This window comes from Nuphar pumila, chromosome 6 (genome assembly GCF_984573655.1).
Source record: "Nuphar pumila chromosome 6, dmNupPumi1.hap1.1, whole genome shotgun sequence".
NCBI lineage: Eukaryota > Viridiplantae > Streptophyta > Magnoliopsida > Nymphaeales > Nymphaeaceae > Nuphar > Nuphar pumila.
The window spans coordinates 133,237,476-133,253,614 of record NC_143254.1 but is presented as its reverse complement, the minus strand read 5'-3'; the positions used below and the strand labels follow the sequence as shown (position 1 = coordinate 133,253,614).

The 16,139-nt window shown below is 37.5% G+C and overlaps 1 protein-coding gene across 4 annotated transcripts in view; it reads right to left on the bottom strand.

Moving 5' to 3' along the window:
• LOC149836323 (nicotinate phosphoribosyltransferase 2-like) overlaps positions 1 to 16,139 on the bottom strand; it is a 49,730-nt gene that overhangs the window by 30,377 nt on the left and 3,214 nt on the right. For all 4 annotated transcript variants that reach the window (XM_090009132.1, XM_090009133.1, XM_090009131.1 and 1 more), the window contains 6 exons: positions 15,806 to 15,953; positions 14,887 to 15,006; positions 14,620 to 14,754; positions 14,475 to 14,536; positions 12,597 to 12,672; positions 9,049 to 9,150 (listed from right to left, as the gene is read on the bottom strand). In XM_090009132.1, coding sequence (XP_089865258.1) covers positions 9,049 to 9,150; positions 12,597 to 12,672; positions 14,475 to 14,536; positions 14,620 to 14,754; positions 14,887 to 15,006; positions 15,806 to 15,953 — 643 coding nt within the window. The remainder of the gene's footprint in view (positions 1 to 9,048; positions 9,151 to 12,596; positions 12,673 to 14,474; positions 14,537 to 14,619; positions 14,755 to 14,886; positions 15,007 to 15,805; positions 15,954 to 16,139) is intronic.

Here is a 16,139-nt window from a genome sequence, read left to right as displayed (position 1 = left end):
GTTTTCTGAAAGGGTCGCAAGTTTGAAATTTTGGGGCATTATAGTGAAAGATGAAAATATCATTCTTGAATTGGTGTTTGACCAAATTATGAAATATTTGAAAATGTGAAAAAACTTCAGACTTGTGTTTAAGAAAATAAATCCAAGTGTGTCTCGTGAAATCATCCACAAAAATTACATAATACATAAAACCACCCTTAGATGCAACAGGTGTTACCCCAGACGTCCGAATGTATTAATTCAAGTGGTCAGGAAGAAAAAAATGTTCTTTCTTGAAATGGTAGTCTCTTTATTTTGCTAAGAATACAATTTTCACATGTAAAATTTTCAGAATTACAAAAAAAAATCATCTTTGGAAAAAACTGAATCTTGGATATACTAGGGTGGCAAAGCCTCTTATGCCACAAATCCAAATCTAATTTTTAAACATTGCAACAAAATATATTCTTAGGTATTTCCAAAAAATCCATGTAGTACAAGCCTCCTTCTCTATGGCCTTCCCCAATCAGCTTCCCTGATTGGCGATCCTACACTTAACAACCATGAAAGGAGAAGGAAACATTATACCCATGGTCAGATTTAAATTTAATTTAGGAATATATCTAATTTTTGAAATAAAAAATCTTTTTGAGTTTTGAGAAATGTTTTCAAAATTTTCTATTCCTTTAATTTCAAGAGATGTTCCATCAACAGTAAATACATTTGATCTACTTGAGTTATGACATTCGAATAACATATCATTATTTAGTGTCATATGAAAAGAGGCACCTAAGTCAAGAAGTCAAAGAGATTTACCGGGATCGAAGGAGCCATAAGAAGAAATCGCGGCTCCAGTTGATGAGGATGCTCCTTTGAGTAGAGGTTGAAGAGCTTCTACTAATTGTGTCAATGACATATTTCCAATGGATGGATCTTGTGAGATTTTTGTATCACTTGACTCTTGTGGAGGTCCAACAGAGGCAACCTTCTTCTCATAAGGTTTTTTCAATTTAGGACTATATTTTCATGTCCCGGTTCACAACAATAGTAGCAAAAAACTTCTTTCTCTCACTCATTTCCTTGCTTTTCATAATGTTCATCATTTGGCCTCCCATAGTGTGGTGGCTTGTAGGTACAAACATAGTTTCTCGGTCTAGATACAGCTATAACCGAGTAATCATCACTCTTAGAGATTCGCTTTTTAAGTCTATTTTCTTTCATACTCAATTCTTCTATGGCGTTTACTATTTAGGAAACTTTCCCTCGATGAAGAAGAGCGGATTTAGTGGATTCAAAATCTGATCTCAAACCATTAATAAATTGGTAAAAATGATCTGCATTTAATTGATTTTGGTGGAGTTTAATAACTTTGAGATAATGCCACTTTAGTTCAAGAAGAGCCAACTCTTCTCATCATTCGGACAATCTATTATAGTATTCTCTAATACTCTTGTCTCCTTGAATCATATTTCGTATATTGTCATGCGAGTTGTACATATGTGCAATATCTTTAAAAGAATATATTCTCTTAAGGTAATCTCATGCAGAGTTTGCATGCTCGAATTTAGCAAGACTATAACACTTCTTAATGTGTACACTTCTAATTAGCCAAGACATAATCTTGGCATGCCACATTCAACATTACTTCCACTTCTTCTCATAAGTGGTCATTGCCTTATTTTTCTCACCCTCCGTAAGAAACACATCTTTTTCAACCTCTACTTTGGTGAGGATTAGCTTGAGTTCCCAATTGGTCCCATCTACTAGGCCCCACAACTCTTTCCCCCATACGAGGTGCTTCATAATTGAAGCCCATGTTACATAGTTTAAATCATTGAGCTTAATGGGTTTTACGGTGATATTTTCATTGTCATCCATTTTTACAAAAGTATAAACAAAAGAAAAGAATAGAGAGGAGTAGAGAAAGAAGAGACAAAAGAATAAGAGTAAAGGTGAAAGTCACGAGCACTCTACCACCAAGAAAACACCACCAATCACGAGCACTTTGAATAGAGATTGCAAGCGAGCTTCAATACTTTAAAATTTAGAGTGACACGCTTCCCAATGTACCAAAAACAATTTCAACTAGATCACCAAGCTATGATACCATGTAAAAAAATGAGTTTCTCCGAAGATATTCACTAAATCACCAAAGGCGAACATTCAAAAGAGTTTCACCAAAATACCAAAATGAACATACAAAGAACCATAAATGGGTTCACTCATAAACACCCACTAAAGGGCACAACAACAAGGAATAAAAAATAATACTTTTACTGATCTCAACCCATGAAAGAAGCTTACACTTGAGAGGGGGTTTCACCCCTATTTATACACACATAAAGGTCTCCAAGAGAGATGTTGGGAGAGGTCCCAACAACTCCAATAGAGTTTTTGGGCACTCTCTCCAATGCCTCTCTAATTTAAAAACCATGTCACAAGGATTCGGCTAGTAGGGTGCCGCACCCACGTCGACGCGACGCGATGCCGGTGCGGTCAACGCACCTAGGGTCATTTTGGTCCAATTTTCGGACTTAAAAAAAATTTGCCAAGAAATTTTTTTTTGCCCTATGTCACAGGGATTCTCCAACTAGGTGTCGCACCCGCACCCGATGTGGTCAACCTGACCCTGGGTGCAGTCAACGCACCCAGGGTCATTTATACCCAACTTTTGGACTTTATATATATATATATATATATATATATATATATATATATATATATAATTTTTTATATTTTTGCCACACCCCCGCACCCGCACCCATGTGACATAGTTTAAAAAGTAAAAAGTAAAAAGAAAAAAAGGTAAAAGAAGACTAACCCAGTTAGACACTAACTTAGTTATTATTTACTAGTTAGGTACTAACCTAACATATATATATATATGTATATATACAAATATGTATATGTACACATATGTTATATATACATTTACATGTATATACATTTACATTTTTAACAAAGTCATCCACAAAAATAACGTAATATGCATATCCACCTTTAGACAAAATTGGTGTTGGACCCAAACATATGAATAAACCAACTCAATAGGTCTAGATGAAATAAGAGTTCTATCATTGAATGAAAATCTTTTCATTTTTCCAAGAACACAGTCTTCATAAGTAAAATCATTAATATTACAAAAAAAATCAAACTTGAAAAATATTGGATTTTAGATACATTTGGATATCCTAATCTTCTATGCCACAAATTTAAATCCATTTTCTGGACATTACAACAAAAAGCATATTTTGGTATCTCAAAAAAATCCATATAGTAAAGACCTTCCTCTTTATGACCTTGCCCAATAAGCTTCCCTGACTGGTGATCCTGCACCAAACATTCATTTGAAGAGAATGATATATTACAATCATAATCGGATATTTGAGAGATAGATAAAAGGTTTAAATTTAATTTAAGGATTATCTAATTTTTTGAATAAGAAATTTTTTGGTTTGAAAGATCTTTTTCAAAACTTCCTACTCTTTTTATTTCAAGAGATGTACCATCGGTCGTAAAAACTTGACACACTTGAGTTGTTATAATATTTGGTTAAAACGTCATAGTTTGGTGTCATATGAAAAGATGCACCGGAATCAAGAAGCCAAAGAATTTAACGGGATCAAGATGCACCGCAGTAAGATGATATTGCAGCTCCAACTGAGGAAGACAATCCTCTAAGAAGATGTTAAAGGGCTTCAACTAATTGAGACAAGGATTTGGCTACTTCCATGGGTGAGTCTTGAGAGTTGCCAAACATAGCTATTTTTGACCGTAGCTGCCTTATTTTCCATGTAGCTTTTGTCCTCCCTTCTTTTTAGATTAGGGTACAAAGGTTTAATATGCCTCGGTTCATGACACCAATGGCAAATGACTTTCCTTTTGTCATATTCATTTCCTTGTCTTCTAAAATAAGGTGTTCTATAAGTACGAGAATAGGCTCCCGACCTTGAGACGGCCAAAATGGAATCATCTTCATTCTTGAAAATATGTTTCTTAAGACAATTTTCTTCCATATTTAATTCTTTAATATTATCTATAATAGAAAAAACTTTTCCCCTATGAAGGAGAGCCGATTTGGTTGATTCAATGATAAATTGATAAATTGATAAAAATGTTCTGCATCAATTTGCTTTTGGCGAAGCTCAATATCTTCGGCATAATGCCACTTAGTCTCTAGATGTAATGCCCCCAAAATCCTGAACTTGTGACTTTTTACGAAAAGTTTGAAAGCTTTGTAATCGATCATTTTTCAGAGTTTAAAATAGCAGTTCAGCGAAAAATGGTGTTTGAAATAGTAAGTCGACGGACCTTGGGCGCATTACCGCGAACCTTCTTTTATATAATGGATCTGTAACTTTGTACATTCATTGAAACCAAATAGATTCAAAATGAGATTTTAAATAATTTAAAGTTTATACGAAAAGTGAAATTTCAAAAAAACTCTTATACCAAATTACAAGAATGTCCTCAAGAGCGAAACATCAGGAAAAAGGTCTCATCTTGATACCCTCACGTCATCGTTCCATTGCTTGCCGTACCGACCTAATCATCACCTGTACCCATAAGACGGGTCAGTTTTATGAAAAACTGGTAGGTGCACAAGTATAACAATTTAGAACAAAACTAACACATGCATAGTTTCATTCGTGATATGCAGTAACTGTCTTGAGGGTACGCGGAGGAGCGAAACGTAGAAACAACTAAGACTGTCTGAGGGTTTGTTATGCTATGTATTTTTTATATCCCCAACAACTAGCTGAGTCTGTTCCTAAGGGGACGGTCGGTGACCGAGAGAGGATTCCCCAAAGGCATTCGTGGCAAAGGATGCATCCAACTTCTGCATAAGTCCATGGGATCTACCACCTAGGATAATTTTTTATAGTCCCGTCCCCTAACTTAATTGACTGGAGACACCGAGTCATTTGCCCGAGGGGTGGTTGTTAACAACCTGTCCATCGAAGTTTTTGTACCATCCCATCCTCTCCCTTGACGGAAACAAATAGGTGAATGGGTACGTCAGGTTTTATTTAACTGAAGACCCATTCTATATGCTCTAGTCTTTCAAACCAGCTCGAGCATCTTGCATGTGAAGGCGATTATCACCATTATGTGATTTCAACAATGTGCTTTTTGCAAGCTTCGAAGTTACCATAAACCTTTCATCCAATCACCGTAGTACTAACATGTTGTGCATATCAGATAGTACTGCTACGATGAGAGGGGTATCGATTTCTCAAAAGAAACCCCAACTCCAATGTTTCATGAAAGAAACGATGTAACCATTTTAGTTTAATTTGACATGATTTGGTCTTTCCAACTACTTTTATACCATTATGCAATTTGCACGTTACGAGATCGTCACAAATCTCTTATCCAGTTATCGTAGTATAAACATGTTGTGCATGTCTCGCGATACTTCTTACGATAAAAGGGGTATGAGTTTCTCAGAAAAAACCTCAACCAAACACATTCTCATGCTCCCAACCAAGGATATCTGGGTCATATCGGATATTAAACCAAAGTTTGTAAACACTTCTTCCTATTGTGCCGGTTTGAGAAAAACTTAGTTGCAATTAGGCAACCTTCAAGTGTTCGAATTTGCTTTTCAAAACTACACATATTCGAATGTTGAATTCAGGCAAGAAATTCCTTTTCTTTCAAGTTTTAGCGCACATGCGTAAATCCATGTTTTTTTGTAAAAAGCAAGCATGATACAGGGTAGGGAAGAGTACGCGATTGCGTACCTTACGAAGTTGTATATATGTACGAATAACACATATATTACATAACGCAGGCCTTTGCATATTACAACACGACGGCAATGTATAAAGCAAGACTCGATGTGTGAAACCGCATATCGAGCTAAATAAATGCGTAAGTATACGAGGTACAAAACTGTACCCCAGCTAAATAAATACGTAAGCAATGCACAAGGTACGAAACTGTACCTCGGCTAAATAAATGTGTAAGAAATGCACAAGGTACGAAACCATACCTCGGCCAAATAAATGCGTAAGCAATACACGATGTACGAAATCGTACATCGGCCAAATAAATGTGTATGCAGTAGCCTGTGCACATGATAGCGCGGCGGCAAAGTAAATGACATAAAGCAATGCTCGATATGTGAAACCACATATCGAGTTAAATAAATGCGTAAGCAAAAGCCTATGCACGTAAAAGCGCAGTGGTAAAGTAAATGACATAAAGGAAAAAAGGACAAGGATCGCAAAACTGCGTCCTTGAGTTAAAAGCGTATATGTATATATATATATATATATATATATATATATATGTTTATTTACAAGTTTTAGCATTGTCCTTTCTTTGTTCATCATGCAACTTTCATGTACGTCGAAGAATGTTGGTTTTGCTGACGGTTCTGGGTGTAGGTGATAAGTGGCACGTGCTTCGGTGCACACGTAGAGTTCTTTGCGCTGATGGGGTGCGCTAAATGGTTTGTCGTACTGTAGAAAAATAGAAAAGAAGGAATCAAGCGTTGACGTTGCGTTTGGGTCGCAAAGGACGATATCCGACCCAGGCTCGGGTCGCCTGACTGTGCCGGGTTTAGAAGTAGGGTGAGCCGAGCTGGGATCGGCGAGCACCGAGCTCACTCGGGTGAGTGAGCCGGTTAGGCCCCAATCAAGTTGGACTCGGTTGGCCCCCCAATCGAGCCAGGCTCGGTTCAGCAAAAAGGAAAGCAGGGGGTGGGGTGGGCTCGGCTACCAGGCCGAGCTCGGCCCCATCCTGGGAACGCAAGGGGTTGGGGTGGGTTTGGCTACTAGGCCGAGCCTGGCCCCAACCCAAGAAACACAAGGGGGGTGGGGTGGGCTCGGCTACCAAGCCGACCCCGGCCCCAACCCAAGAAACAAAAAGGGGGGTGGGTGGGCTCGGCTACCACGCTGATCCCGGCCCCAACCCGAGAATAGAGAGAGAGAGAGAGAGGGCAGGAGGGTTCCCCTCCTGCCTGAGCAAACAGAGAGGGGGCGAGAGCCCCCCTCTGTCTGAGTAACGAAAAAGGGAGGGGATAGGGTTTGCGCCCCTGCTCGTCGGCCAGATAGCGAAAGGGAGGGCAGGGGCCGCACCCCTGTTCGCCAGTCGAAAAAGAAGAGGGGGAGGGGTAGGGGGAGGGCATCACCCCTGCCCGTCGACCAAAAAAATAAAGGAGAGACAGGGAGGGGGCAGCGCCCCTCCCCTGCAAAAACGAGGGCAGAGAGAATGAGAAGGGAGAGGTGGCGCCCCTCCCCTGCTAAACAAGCTGAGGGAGAGCGAGCAGGGAGGGGGGTGCCCCTCCCTTGCTAAAAAGACAGAGAGCGAGAGAGAGTGCAGGGAGGACAAAGAGACAGAGAGAAGAGAGAGGGTGAGGCAGAAGGTCAGCAACCTCCTATCGGCGCCCTCGTAGGGAGGACAGAGAGAGACGGGGAGAGAGTACCTCGAAGGTCGCTAGTGCAGGGAAGTCCGGCGAGGGAGGTCTGGGGTGTTGAGGGGCGAGAGCGAGAGGGGAGAGAGAGAGAAGAGCGGGGGGTTTCCCTTTTTGCATAAAAGGGAACCCCCTGCGTGTTTATTTATAAGCATGGGGGTGAAAGTTAGGTCTGGTTCGGATCCAACCTGGATCCGAAGTAAAAAAAAATTAAATTAGTCAGGTTTTACACTAGAAGAGCCAACTCTTTCCATAGAGAGGACAAATCATTGTAATGTTCTCTAATACTTTTGTCTCCTTGTGTCATGGTTCGAACTTTATCTTGAAGATTGCACACATGTGCAATATCTCTAAGAGAATACATTTGTTTTAAGGTATTCTCAAGCCTTGTTTAGCATGCTTGAACTTAGCACGGCTAGAATATTTTTTAATGTCCACACTATTGATAAGCCAATACATAATCTTGGCATGTCCCATGCTCCACTCTTTCCACTTTTCTCATAATTGAATATAGCTTTAGTTCTTTCTTCATCGGAAAGAGGGATTTTTTTCTCATTTTTCACCTTAGTCAGGGTTAGTTTTGACTCTGGATCAGATCCATCCACTAATCCCCACAACCCTTTTCCCCATATGTGATGTTTCATGATAGAAGCCCACATAACATAGTTAGTATCATTAAGCTTAATGGCATTATGGTGATATTATCTTTGTCATCTATTTTTATAAGGGATAAGAAGAAGAGAGAGAAAGTAGACAAGAGAAAAGCACACAAGCACTCCACTGCAAATTTGGAGAAGATGCACCAAGAAACACCAAAGAAGGATCACACAAACACTTGAGGGAATACTTTTAAATGCACGACCACGATCACATATTCTTGGATTTGAATCACCAACAAGCTTTATCACCAAGATCTGATATCATTAAAAGAATTTCTTGGATTTGAATCACCGACAAGCTTTATCACCAAGCTCTGATATCATTAAAAGAATCAAATCGCCTTCAATCACGAACCAAAGTGTTCACCAATATCAAGTGAAACACACAAGTATTCTCTAAGGAACACACTCACAAATCCCACAAATGGGTACACACAAGAAGGTTCACAATATGTAAAAATAATTATTTTATTGAATCATCACAAGTATGCAAAATGCATATCTTACAAAGAGGGGAAGACCCCTATATATACACAAGAGAGGAGAGTAGAGAGTGGAAGGAAAGCCAAAAGAGAGAGAGGGAGAGAGGCCACTCCCAACGGCTAGATTTCTAGCTGTTGGGAGAGTCAGCTAGAAATCTAACCGCTAGGGCTTAGTCAACCTAGTTTGACTAAGTCCAAAAATAGCCAAAAGAAAAATAAAAAAGGAAAAAAGAAAATATATATTATATACGTATGTATATATATATGTATACATATGTATATACATTTTATTGTATATACATAAATATATATATATAGTATATACATAATATATATATTTATATATGTACAATTTAACACAAACACACCAATGGAAAAAAATCATCCATTGTCAAAGAGATTAAATAACACAGCAAGATGCAAACATGCACCCATGGCATGCTTGAAAAATACAAAGGAACATAAAAAGAGAGAGTCAGTGCAAATAGATGCCATCAACAAGAACCTGAAGTTTACTAAGCCAAGTCTGCACCAAACCGACAAAATCCTCACAGGTACCAGAGCCATCACACTTGGGAAGTGCTTTATCTATGATTTCGTCTGGGCTCTGAATTCCAAACAGAAAAATAAATAAATGTGATAGTGAAAAATGAAGCAAATAAATAAATCATGATGATAATAACAATACCGAAAATGATGTAAGAGTAATGATGATCTTGTCACCTCAATCCTAGCAAGCAACATTTTATTTTTTCAAAAATTGCACTTTGTATCAGATTTTTTTTTCCTTCTCTGTACTAAGAAAATTACTATATTTTCTATACTAAATGAAGTAATTTCTGCTTCAGCTCATAAAAAGAAGTCATACAGCTATGCTACATAATCATGAAATACTGGACCATGAAAACTGTAAAAATGCAAAGGCAAGGAAGAAATGTAGTCAGTGATTTGATGAAAGAAGCAACGGCAACCATCTTGGCTGTCTTACATAATATGCACGTCACATTAGGACAATCAGTCCCACCAATGCCCCTAAACATGAAAAGGGCAAAACAATATTCAAACAAATGACATGATAACAGCAGTGGAAAGAAGTTTCATATCAGCAATAGAAAGAGGTATCAGCTTAATAATATTGCTCTCCTCTTTGATACTCCAACAAGTGCATTGGTGCAAATTAAGGATTTCGTGTTCTGAAGGCACTTCAGTCCATCTTTAATCAAGGCAACTCACATACTGATTGCAATAGGATTAACATAACTGAAACTGAAACTGTAGTTTCACCATTAAGGGTGTTTTATGGTTTGAACCCATGTGTAATGTCTGGACTCACACTACCAGTAACAGAATATATGTAAATGGAGGATTTCATGGTAAAACCAATGCAGATGTGAACACATCCACATGTCCATATCTTAGGTGTTTCTATTCCCAAAACTTTGCATTTCTTATAAAGTGTTGCATGTTGAGATTGATAATATATATATTATTGTTTTGTGTGCTGCCCCTTGTATATATGTACATTTTATTCTTCATAAGGATATTATTGTACTTTTTCATAGTTTGGTGCAGAGTCAACAGTTTTTGTCTTCTAGTGAGGTAGAGGGGTCGACCCCTCTATATTGTTGTAACTCTTTCATCTTTTGCTTAATGAATTTTCTAGTTTTCCTCTCTTTTTTGTGCCTACTTGCCATGTATGAAGCTATGAGTTTCTATATTGCCAAAACAGTTACACTAACCATTCCTAAAAAGGTCATCCAGCATTTCAAGACTGCTGCAAATATGGGGGTGACGGGGGACAAGTGAAATAATACTATAAGTCACCACTTTCCAGGACCAAGGTAATTTCCTGCAAAGTAGGTTGACAAGTTATGATTGTTAACAACAAAATTCATCACATTCGCCAACCACATATCCCCAACTTATCAAAAAATGCATCCCTTAGGGCACATTTGGAAGTGGGAAAGATGTAGGAAAAGTGATACAAATTGGAAAATCAGTAGAGTTTTTCCAACCCTTCGAAACGAGAGAAAAATTCTCTATGAGAGTTTTTCTAAAAAGTACACTTTTGATAGGAAACATTCCTCCATGGGGGAGGTGGAGGAATGTTTCCTACCAAGAGAAAATGGTGAAGTCCACTCCCCACCACATCTCACCACCACCCACCATCTCACCATCACCACCACCACCCACCATCATCCATCTCACCACCATCACCATCATCCATCTCTCGAAAAACTGCCCTCCCCACGATGATTTTCCACTATCCATCACCACCATCCATCTCACCACTACCACCAACCATCACCCACCTCCTGAAAAATGGCACTGGAGAAGATCCACCACCCCCACATGATGATTTTTCACCACCATTCATCTCAACACCACCCACCTCCCGGACAACCGCCCTCCCCACCATCAATCACCACCATCCATCACTACCCACCATCACCCACATCCCGGAAAACAATGCCAAAGAAGATCCACCACCACTACCTCACGATGATTTTCCACCACCACCACCTTCCAAAAAACCGAAGCTCCACCACTACCCCCTCCTCCTCTCTCATTTTTTCAAGATTTTACATTTTATTTTTCTCATGCTACCCAAACAAGTGAAAATTTTCATTTTAGAAAAATTATCATATCAAAACTTCTCATAGGCAAAAAAAAAAAATTCCTATGAGAGTTTTTCTTGCTTCCAAATGTGCCCTTAAAGAAAAAAAACACTATTCCTTGAAAAAGGGAGGTTTTTGTAAATACATTTAAAGCACCTTCTTGACTTAGTAAAAAAAGGTGAAAGACTTAAATAACAGAAGATACATGGTTTTCTCTATAGCAATTGAGGCCTATGAGCAAGCTAAGAGGCAAAATCTTCAAGGTAGGCATTGCACAGTCACATTTAATCTTGCATAGCTTTTCTCTTGTAGGCTCTAAGTTTCTCAAAGAGGGAGATTTCTATATAAGTGCATTAAATACACTCCTGATTTACATTGTATTTGGAGACTTTCCAAAGAAAGTTTCTACATATGACTTCATAACCAACTCACATTTTACATTTTAAGGAGATGTTTCCCAACAGGTCGACTAGAACAACATCCTACACTTGTCAATTTTTTAGGAATGGTTTCCCATGTTAATGTGTGTTACCATCTTTGCAGATCCTCAATTAGGGATTTGAATCTGGAAAAGAAAGGTTCCACTTATCTACTGAGAAGTGAACCTTGATAGAATTCCTTTTCTGCCTCAGAATCATAAGAACACACACTGCCTCTAACTTCATCTATTTGTTTTTGTAATTTTGGTTGTTTACTTGCATGTTTTTACATCAATTGTTATATTTCAACTTTCAATTTGGATTTTAATGTTTTAATCATAATAATGACTCAGAGTTGTTGTCCAAGAATTTTTACTTGCATTAATATATTCATGTTTGATTTAGATCAATAACTTTGAATGTAAAATCATAAGCATATATATAGGGTGCTTCTATGGTGGTACTGTACCGCCATAACTTATGGTTATGGTGCTACTCACTTGATTTACGTAGATCTAAGCTCCAAAAGCAAAATCTGTCCATACAAACAAGAGTGTGTACCACCGTATGGTACCATGGTACAGAACCACCATATATCCCCCCCCCCCTCCACACACACACACACATATATGGCATCTTTATGTATTTCGTAATCAACAAAATTACTAGCATCTGGGTGCATGCACATACAAATACACTATTTTCTTTGAAAAGGAGAATATTTACACATGCAGTATTTTTGCCAATAATACATTTAAAAACATGTTCTTAAATTGTTAAATTTACAGAAAAAAAGCTTTCACTTTATGTAAATTGAACTGAAGTAGAAGCAATATACATTTACACCAGGATTAATAGACCTCTGTCATACACAATATCTAAAGTAACTTCATCACTTTGAAGAGTAATACAAACTGTTCTCCACACGTCTGCTTGCAATGACACTTTTGTATGATAATGCATACTTTTTGTAGTAGATACATGCACAATACAAATTTATTCATTCAATTGCATACCGTATATGAGCTAACAAATGCATGAGAATGTGTTCCTCGAAGTGGTATTCCAAATTTCCTTCCAGCAGCGACATTACTGAAAATATACAGTAAAAAAAGAAATATTACTGTACTGCATACTACATAAGTTAATGGTAAAAGACCTCCTGGAGGAATAAAGTGCGCTATTTAATAGTGTGTATAAGTGAATGAAATTTCAAGGAGATACAAACTTGGCACTTCCATTGAACAAAAAGATGTGAAAAGAATAATACAGCATTTGAACATAAAGATAAAGCATTAGTAACCCTTACTGATACCAATAGATTAGACAGTATAGGATCAGTGACACAAGCAGTGCAGATGTTAAGCATATTCAGCTTGTCATTTTCCAGTAGAAAATTAGAAGTTATGAACTAATAATGATATTCAACAAAATAGAATCTCAATGGAGTTCAATACTTCTCCATTAATCAAGAACATCTTAGTGCGCTAGCCCTAACCTGATGTGATGCATGGTTAAGGGTATAAATCTGTCACCCTTAGGAGAATACCTCCATCTCAGGATCAGGCTTGGATCATGTAGAAGCCTCCTTAACCTATGGCAAAATCTTGGACAAATGAAGCCATCAGGACCCAACAATCTTATCCATGCCCACCAATCTCCTTCAAAACATCTTTCTCTTCATGCTTCTGACATCCCTACTTATTGGTTATACCCTTTTTGTCCAGTTTTCCTTTCTGAACACTCTCTTCCACCAATCCTATACCCCATAATCTATGTCCATCCTTTACCCAACCCCCCTAAAAAATTAAGCCTGTGCTACCCCTTGTTTCCAACATGAAAATTTCTTCCTACCATATTTATGTTCTCAGTTTTTTTTCCTTGGGAGTAATCTGCCCAGAACCACTCAAAAACACTCTTTTCTTGCACCTTGCTGCAATAATAGCCTTCTCTTATGCATTCATGCTCAATAATGTGAATATTTTTTATGTTCTTGTGTTCCTCTTTTTAATTCTTTGATGTCTTGAATGCACTTAGTGCTTGTGTAGTGCCTTTGTGCTCTTGTATTATCCTTTAGTTGGACTTGTGTATGTGCATGTGCACTTGGTGTTTATAATCTTGTAAGCCCTTAGAGGCTCTTGTTTGTATTTCCGCACATTTCATTACAACCTTCACTTACACATCAAAGCAAATACTTTAAATTTAGTGAAGAAAAAAGGATAGTTAAGAGGCTAAGGAAAATTCTGATTAAATAGCTAAATTTTATTACTTATCCAATGAATGATAGACCTTTAAATCTCCTGAAACATTTTGTTGAGAATAGTGTACTGCACAAACATAACAAGTAAAGAACCAATATACACAGCTAAAAAACGTAAAACAACTTTGTTGTATAACAAGCTCAGCATCCAATTATCATATGTTGGCTCATTCGCAATAGAACCAATCAAGCCATAGTATTTTAGGTAACATCTTTCATGGCTTAACCAAGTTCTTCTGAGCACCACCACGGATAGCATACATCAGGAATCAAAGTGATGGGATCATCATAGCCAAATCATGAAAGGTTTCTTCTTGAAATGAGCCACCTAGGTTGAATGACAATAATCAGACTTTCAGTATGATACAAGACCCATTGGATTTTCTTTTGAATGCTAGACTACTGAAAAAAGGATAAGAAAACATACAGGATAGACAATTCCATTAGGTGACACCAAGAATTAGTTCTTATGCAAAATTTTCTAATAAATATTAGTTAGTCATTAATCACATAATGCTTGCAAAAAAGCAGCTACTGCATCAATAAACAACTAATATGTTATATAGATGCATATGAAGGTTTCAGTAGAACTCTACAAGCATAATCCAAAATCACGAAATTGAATTAAAAGAACCTAGTTGCATCGAATCCGCCAATATAACAGTATTTTGATGCACTTATTCCACCATCAGGTCCCTACATAACCAAATAATGGCAATCATAAGAAAGCAACCAAATAGCAGGGTTTGAACAAAATTACAAATAGTTTAGGTGCATACCTGTGCCCGTCGAAGTCCAAATTCAAGTAATCCTTTTGTTTTCCCCACAACAATACGATGTCTAGCAGCATTGGTAGCAACTAGTGATGCATAATTTATCAAGTTCACAAAGGGTGTTTCTAATAGTTGCACAACCTGAGAAAAAGGGATGGTATACACTTCAACATCATATGAACAAAGATGAAAGCAATAATTTTGCAGAAATAAATTAAACTGCTTAATAATTATTCTATCTAAAAAACATATATAATTATTATAACTACTCACAGCAACTGGTCCTTCAACTCTCAATAAAGGTATCTTAGGGAAAACAGCTGAGCCCTCAGGAATTGCATACACTTCAACATCTGAGCAGTCTATTCCTCTAAGGTAATCAAAGAAGCCAGCCTGCCAAATTTCATAGATGCATTCAAACTAAGAGAATATAGCTAGCTAAAATATGAGATGGCACAAGAAATGCTTTACATTTCCTAGTATATGAAGTTCTTGAATATAGCAAAAGTCCTAACAGAACGAGTAACATCTTAACCACTCAGATTCAAAACTATTTATGCAGTGGAAGTACAAGTTTCTTGTAACCATTTCTGCAAAGTGGCTCTGAGAAATAGCAAAAAGAACATAAACATTTTGGTTCCCAACGCCCTGATCAAAAGCAGCATCCTAACTTTTTCAAAGCATGAGCCAAAGCATGTATACATACATACATATATCTAGTTTACAAGAAAACCAATATATTCTATGGTTTCTAGCATTTTCTAGACATAGAGACCAGAACCAGTGGGCTTGGTGTAGTCTCAAAAAAGCATGACTCCCCTTACCAATATTTTACTTCATCATTGCCTTTCATGGATGTCAACAAATTTACCACACTTTTTCCTTTAACAAATTTAGAAATGCTATGGTGGTTCCATATGTTAGTTTTGACAACTTAGGTAATTTTAGAATTGAAAAAAAAAAACTTACCAGTTGTACAAATGTAAGGTACCTTTTAATGTGGCCACTTTGTAAAGTTACTAAAAGCAACCTTTGCATGACAACAAAAGAATGAAATTGCTAATTTTTCCAGTGACAATTATGTGAGTATGCCAACACCCACAGAAGGTCATGGCCACTAACCACACACACACACACACAGTGCAATAAATGATATAATCCTAAATTAAACATATACAACACTATAGCTTACATCACATGTGGAAGGCAAGATAGAGCGAAGGAAGGCAATCTCCTCCTCCTCAAATCTAAAATTAGCAATAAGCCGGATGCACTCTTCCAAGCCAGCGAAGATAGTATATTCACCACCAAAGGGGTTCTTTCGAAAAAACAGATCAAACCTGCAATAGACAATACCAAGTTAAGAGAAACAAAGCTAAACTCTATATGATGTGTAAATGAAAGAAGCAAATGAAGAAAAAGGCTTCTTTGCTTAACAAATTCATAACACATAAATGAGAAAAAAGGAATTCTTATCAAAGGCTTTGCTTAATCGGAACCAGGTGTATCCTACATCTTTTCAAATT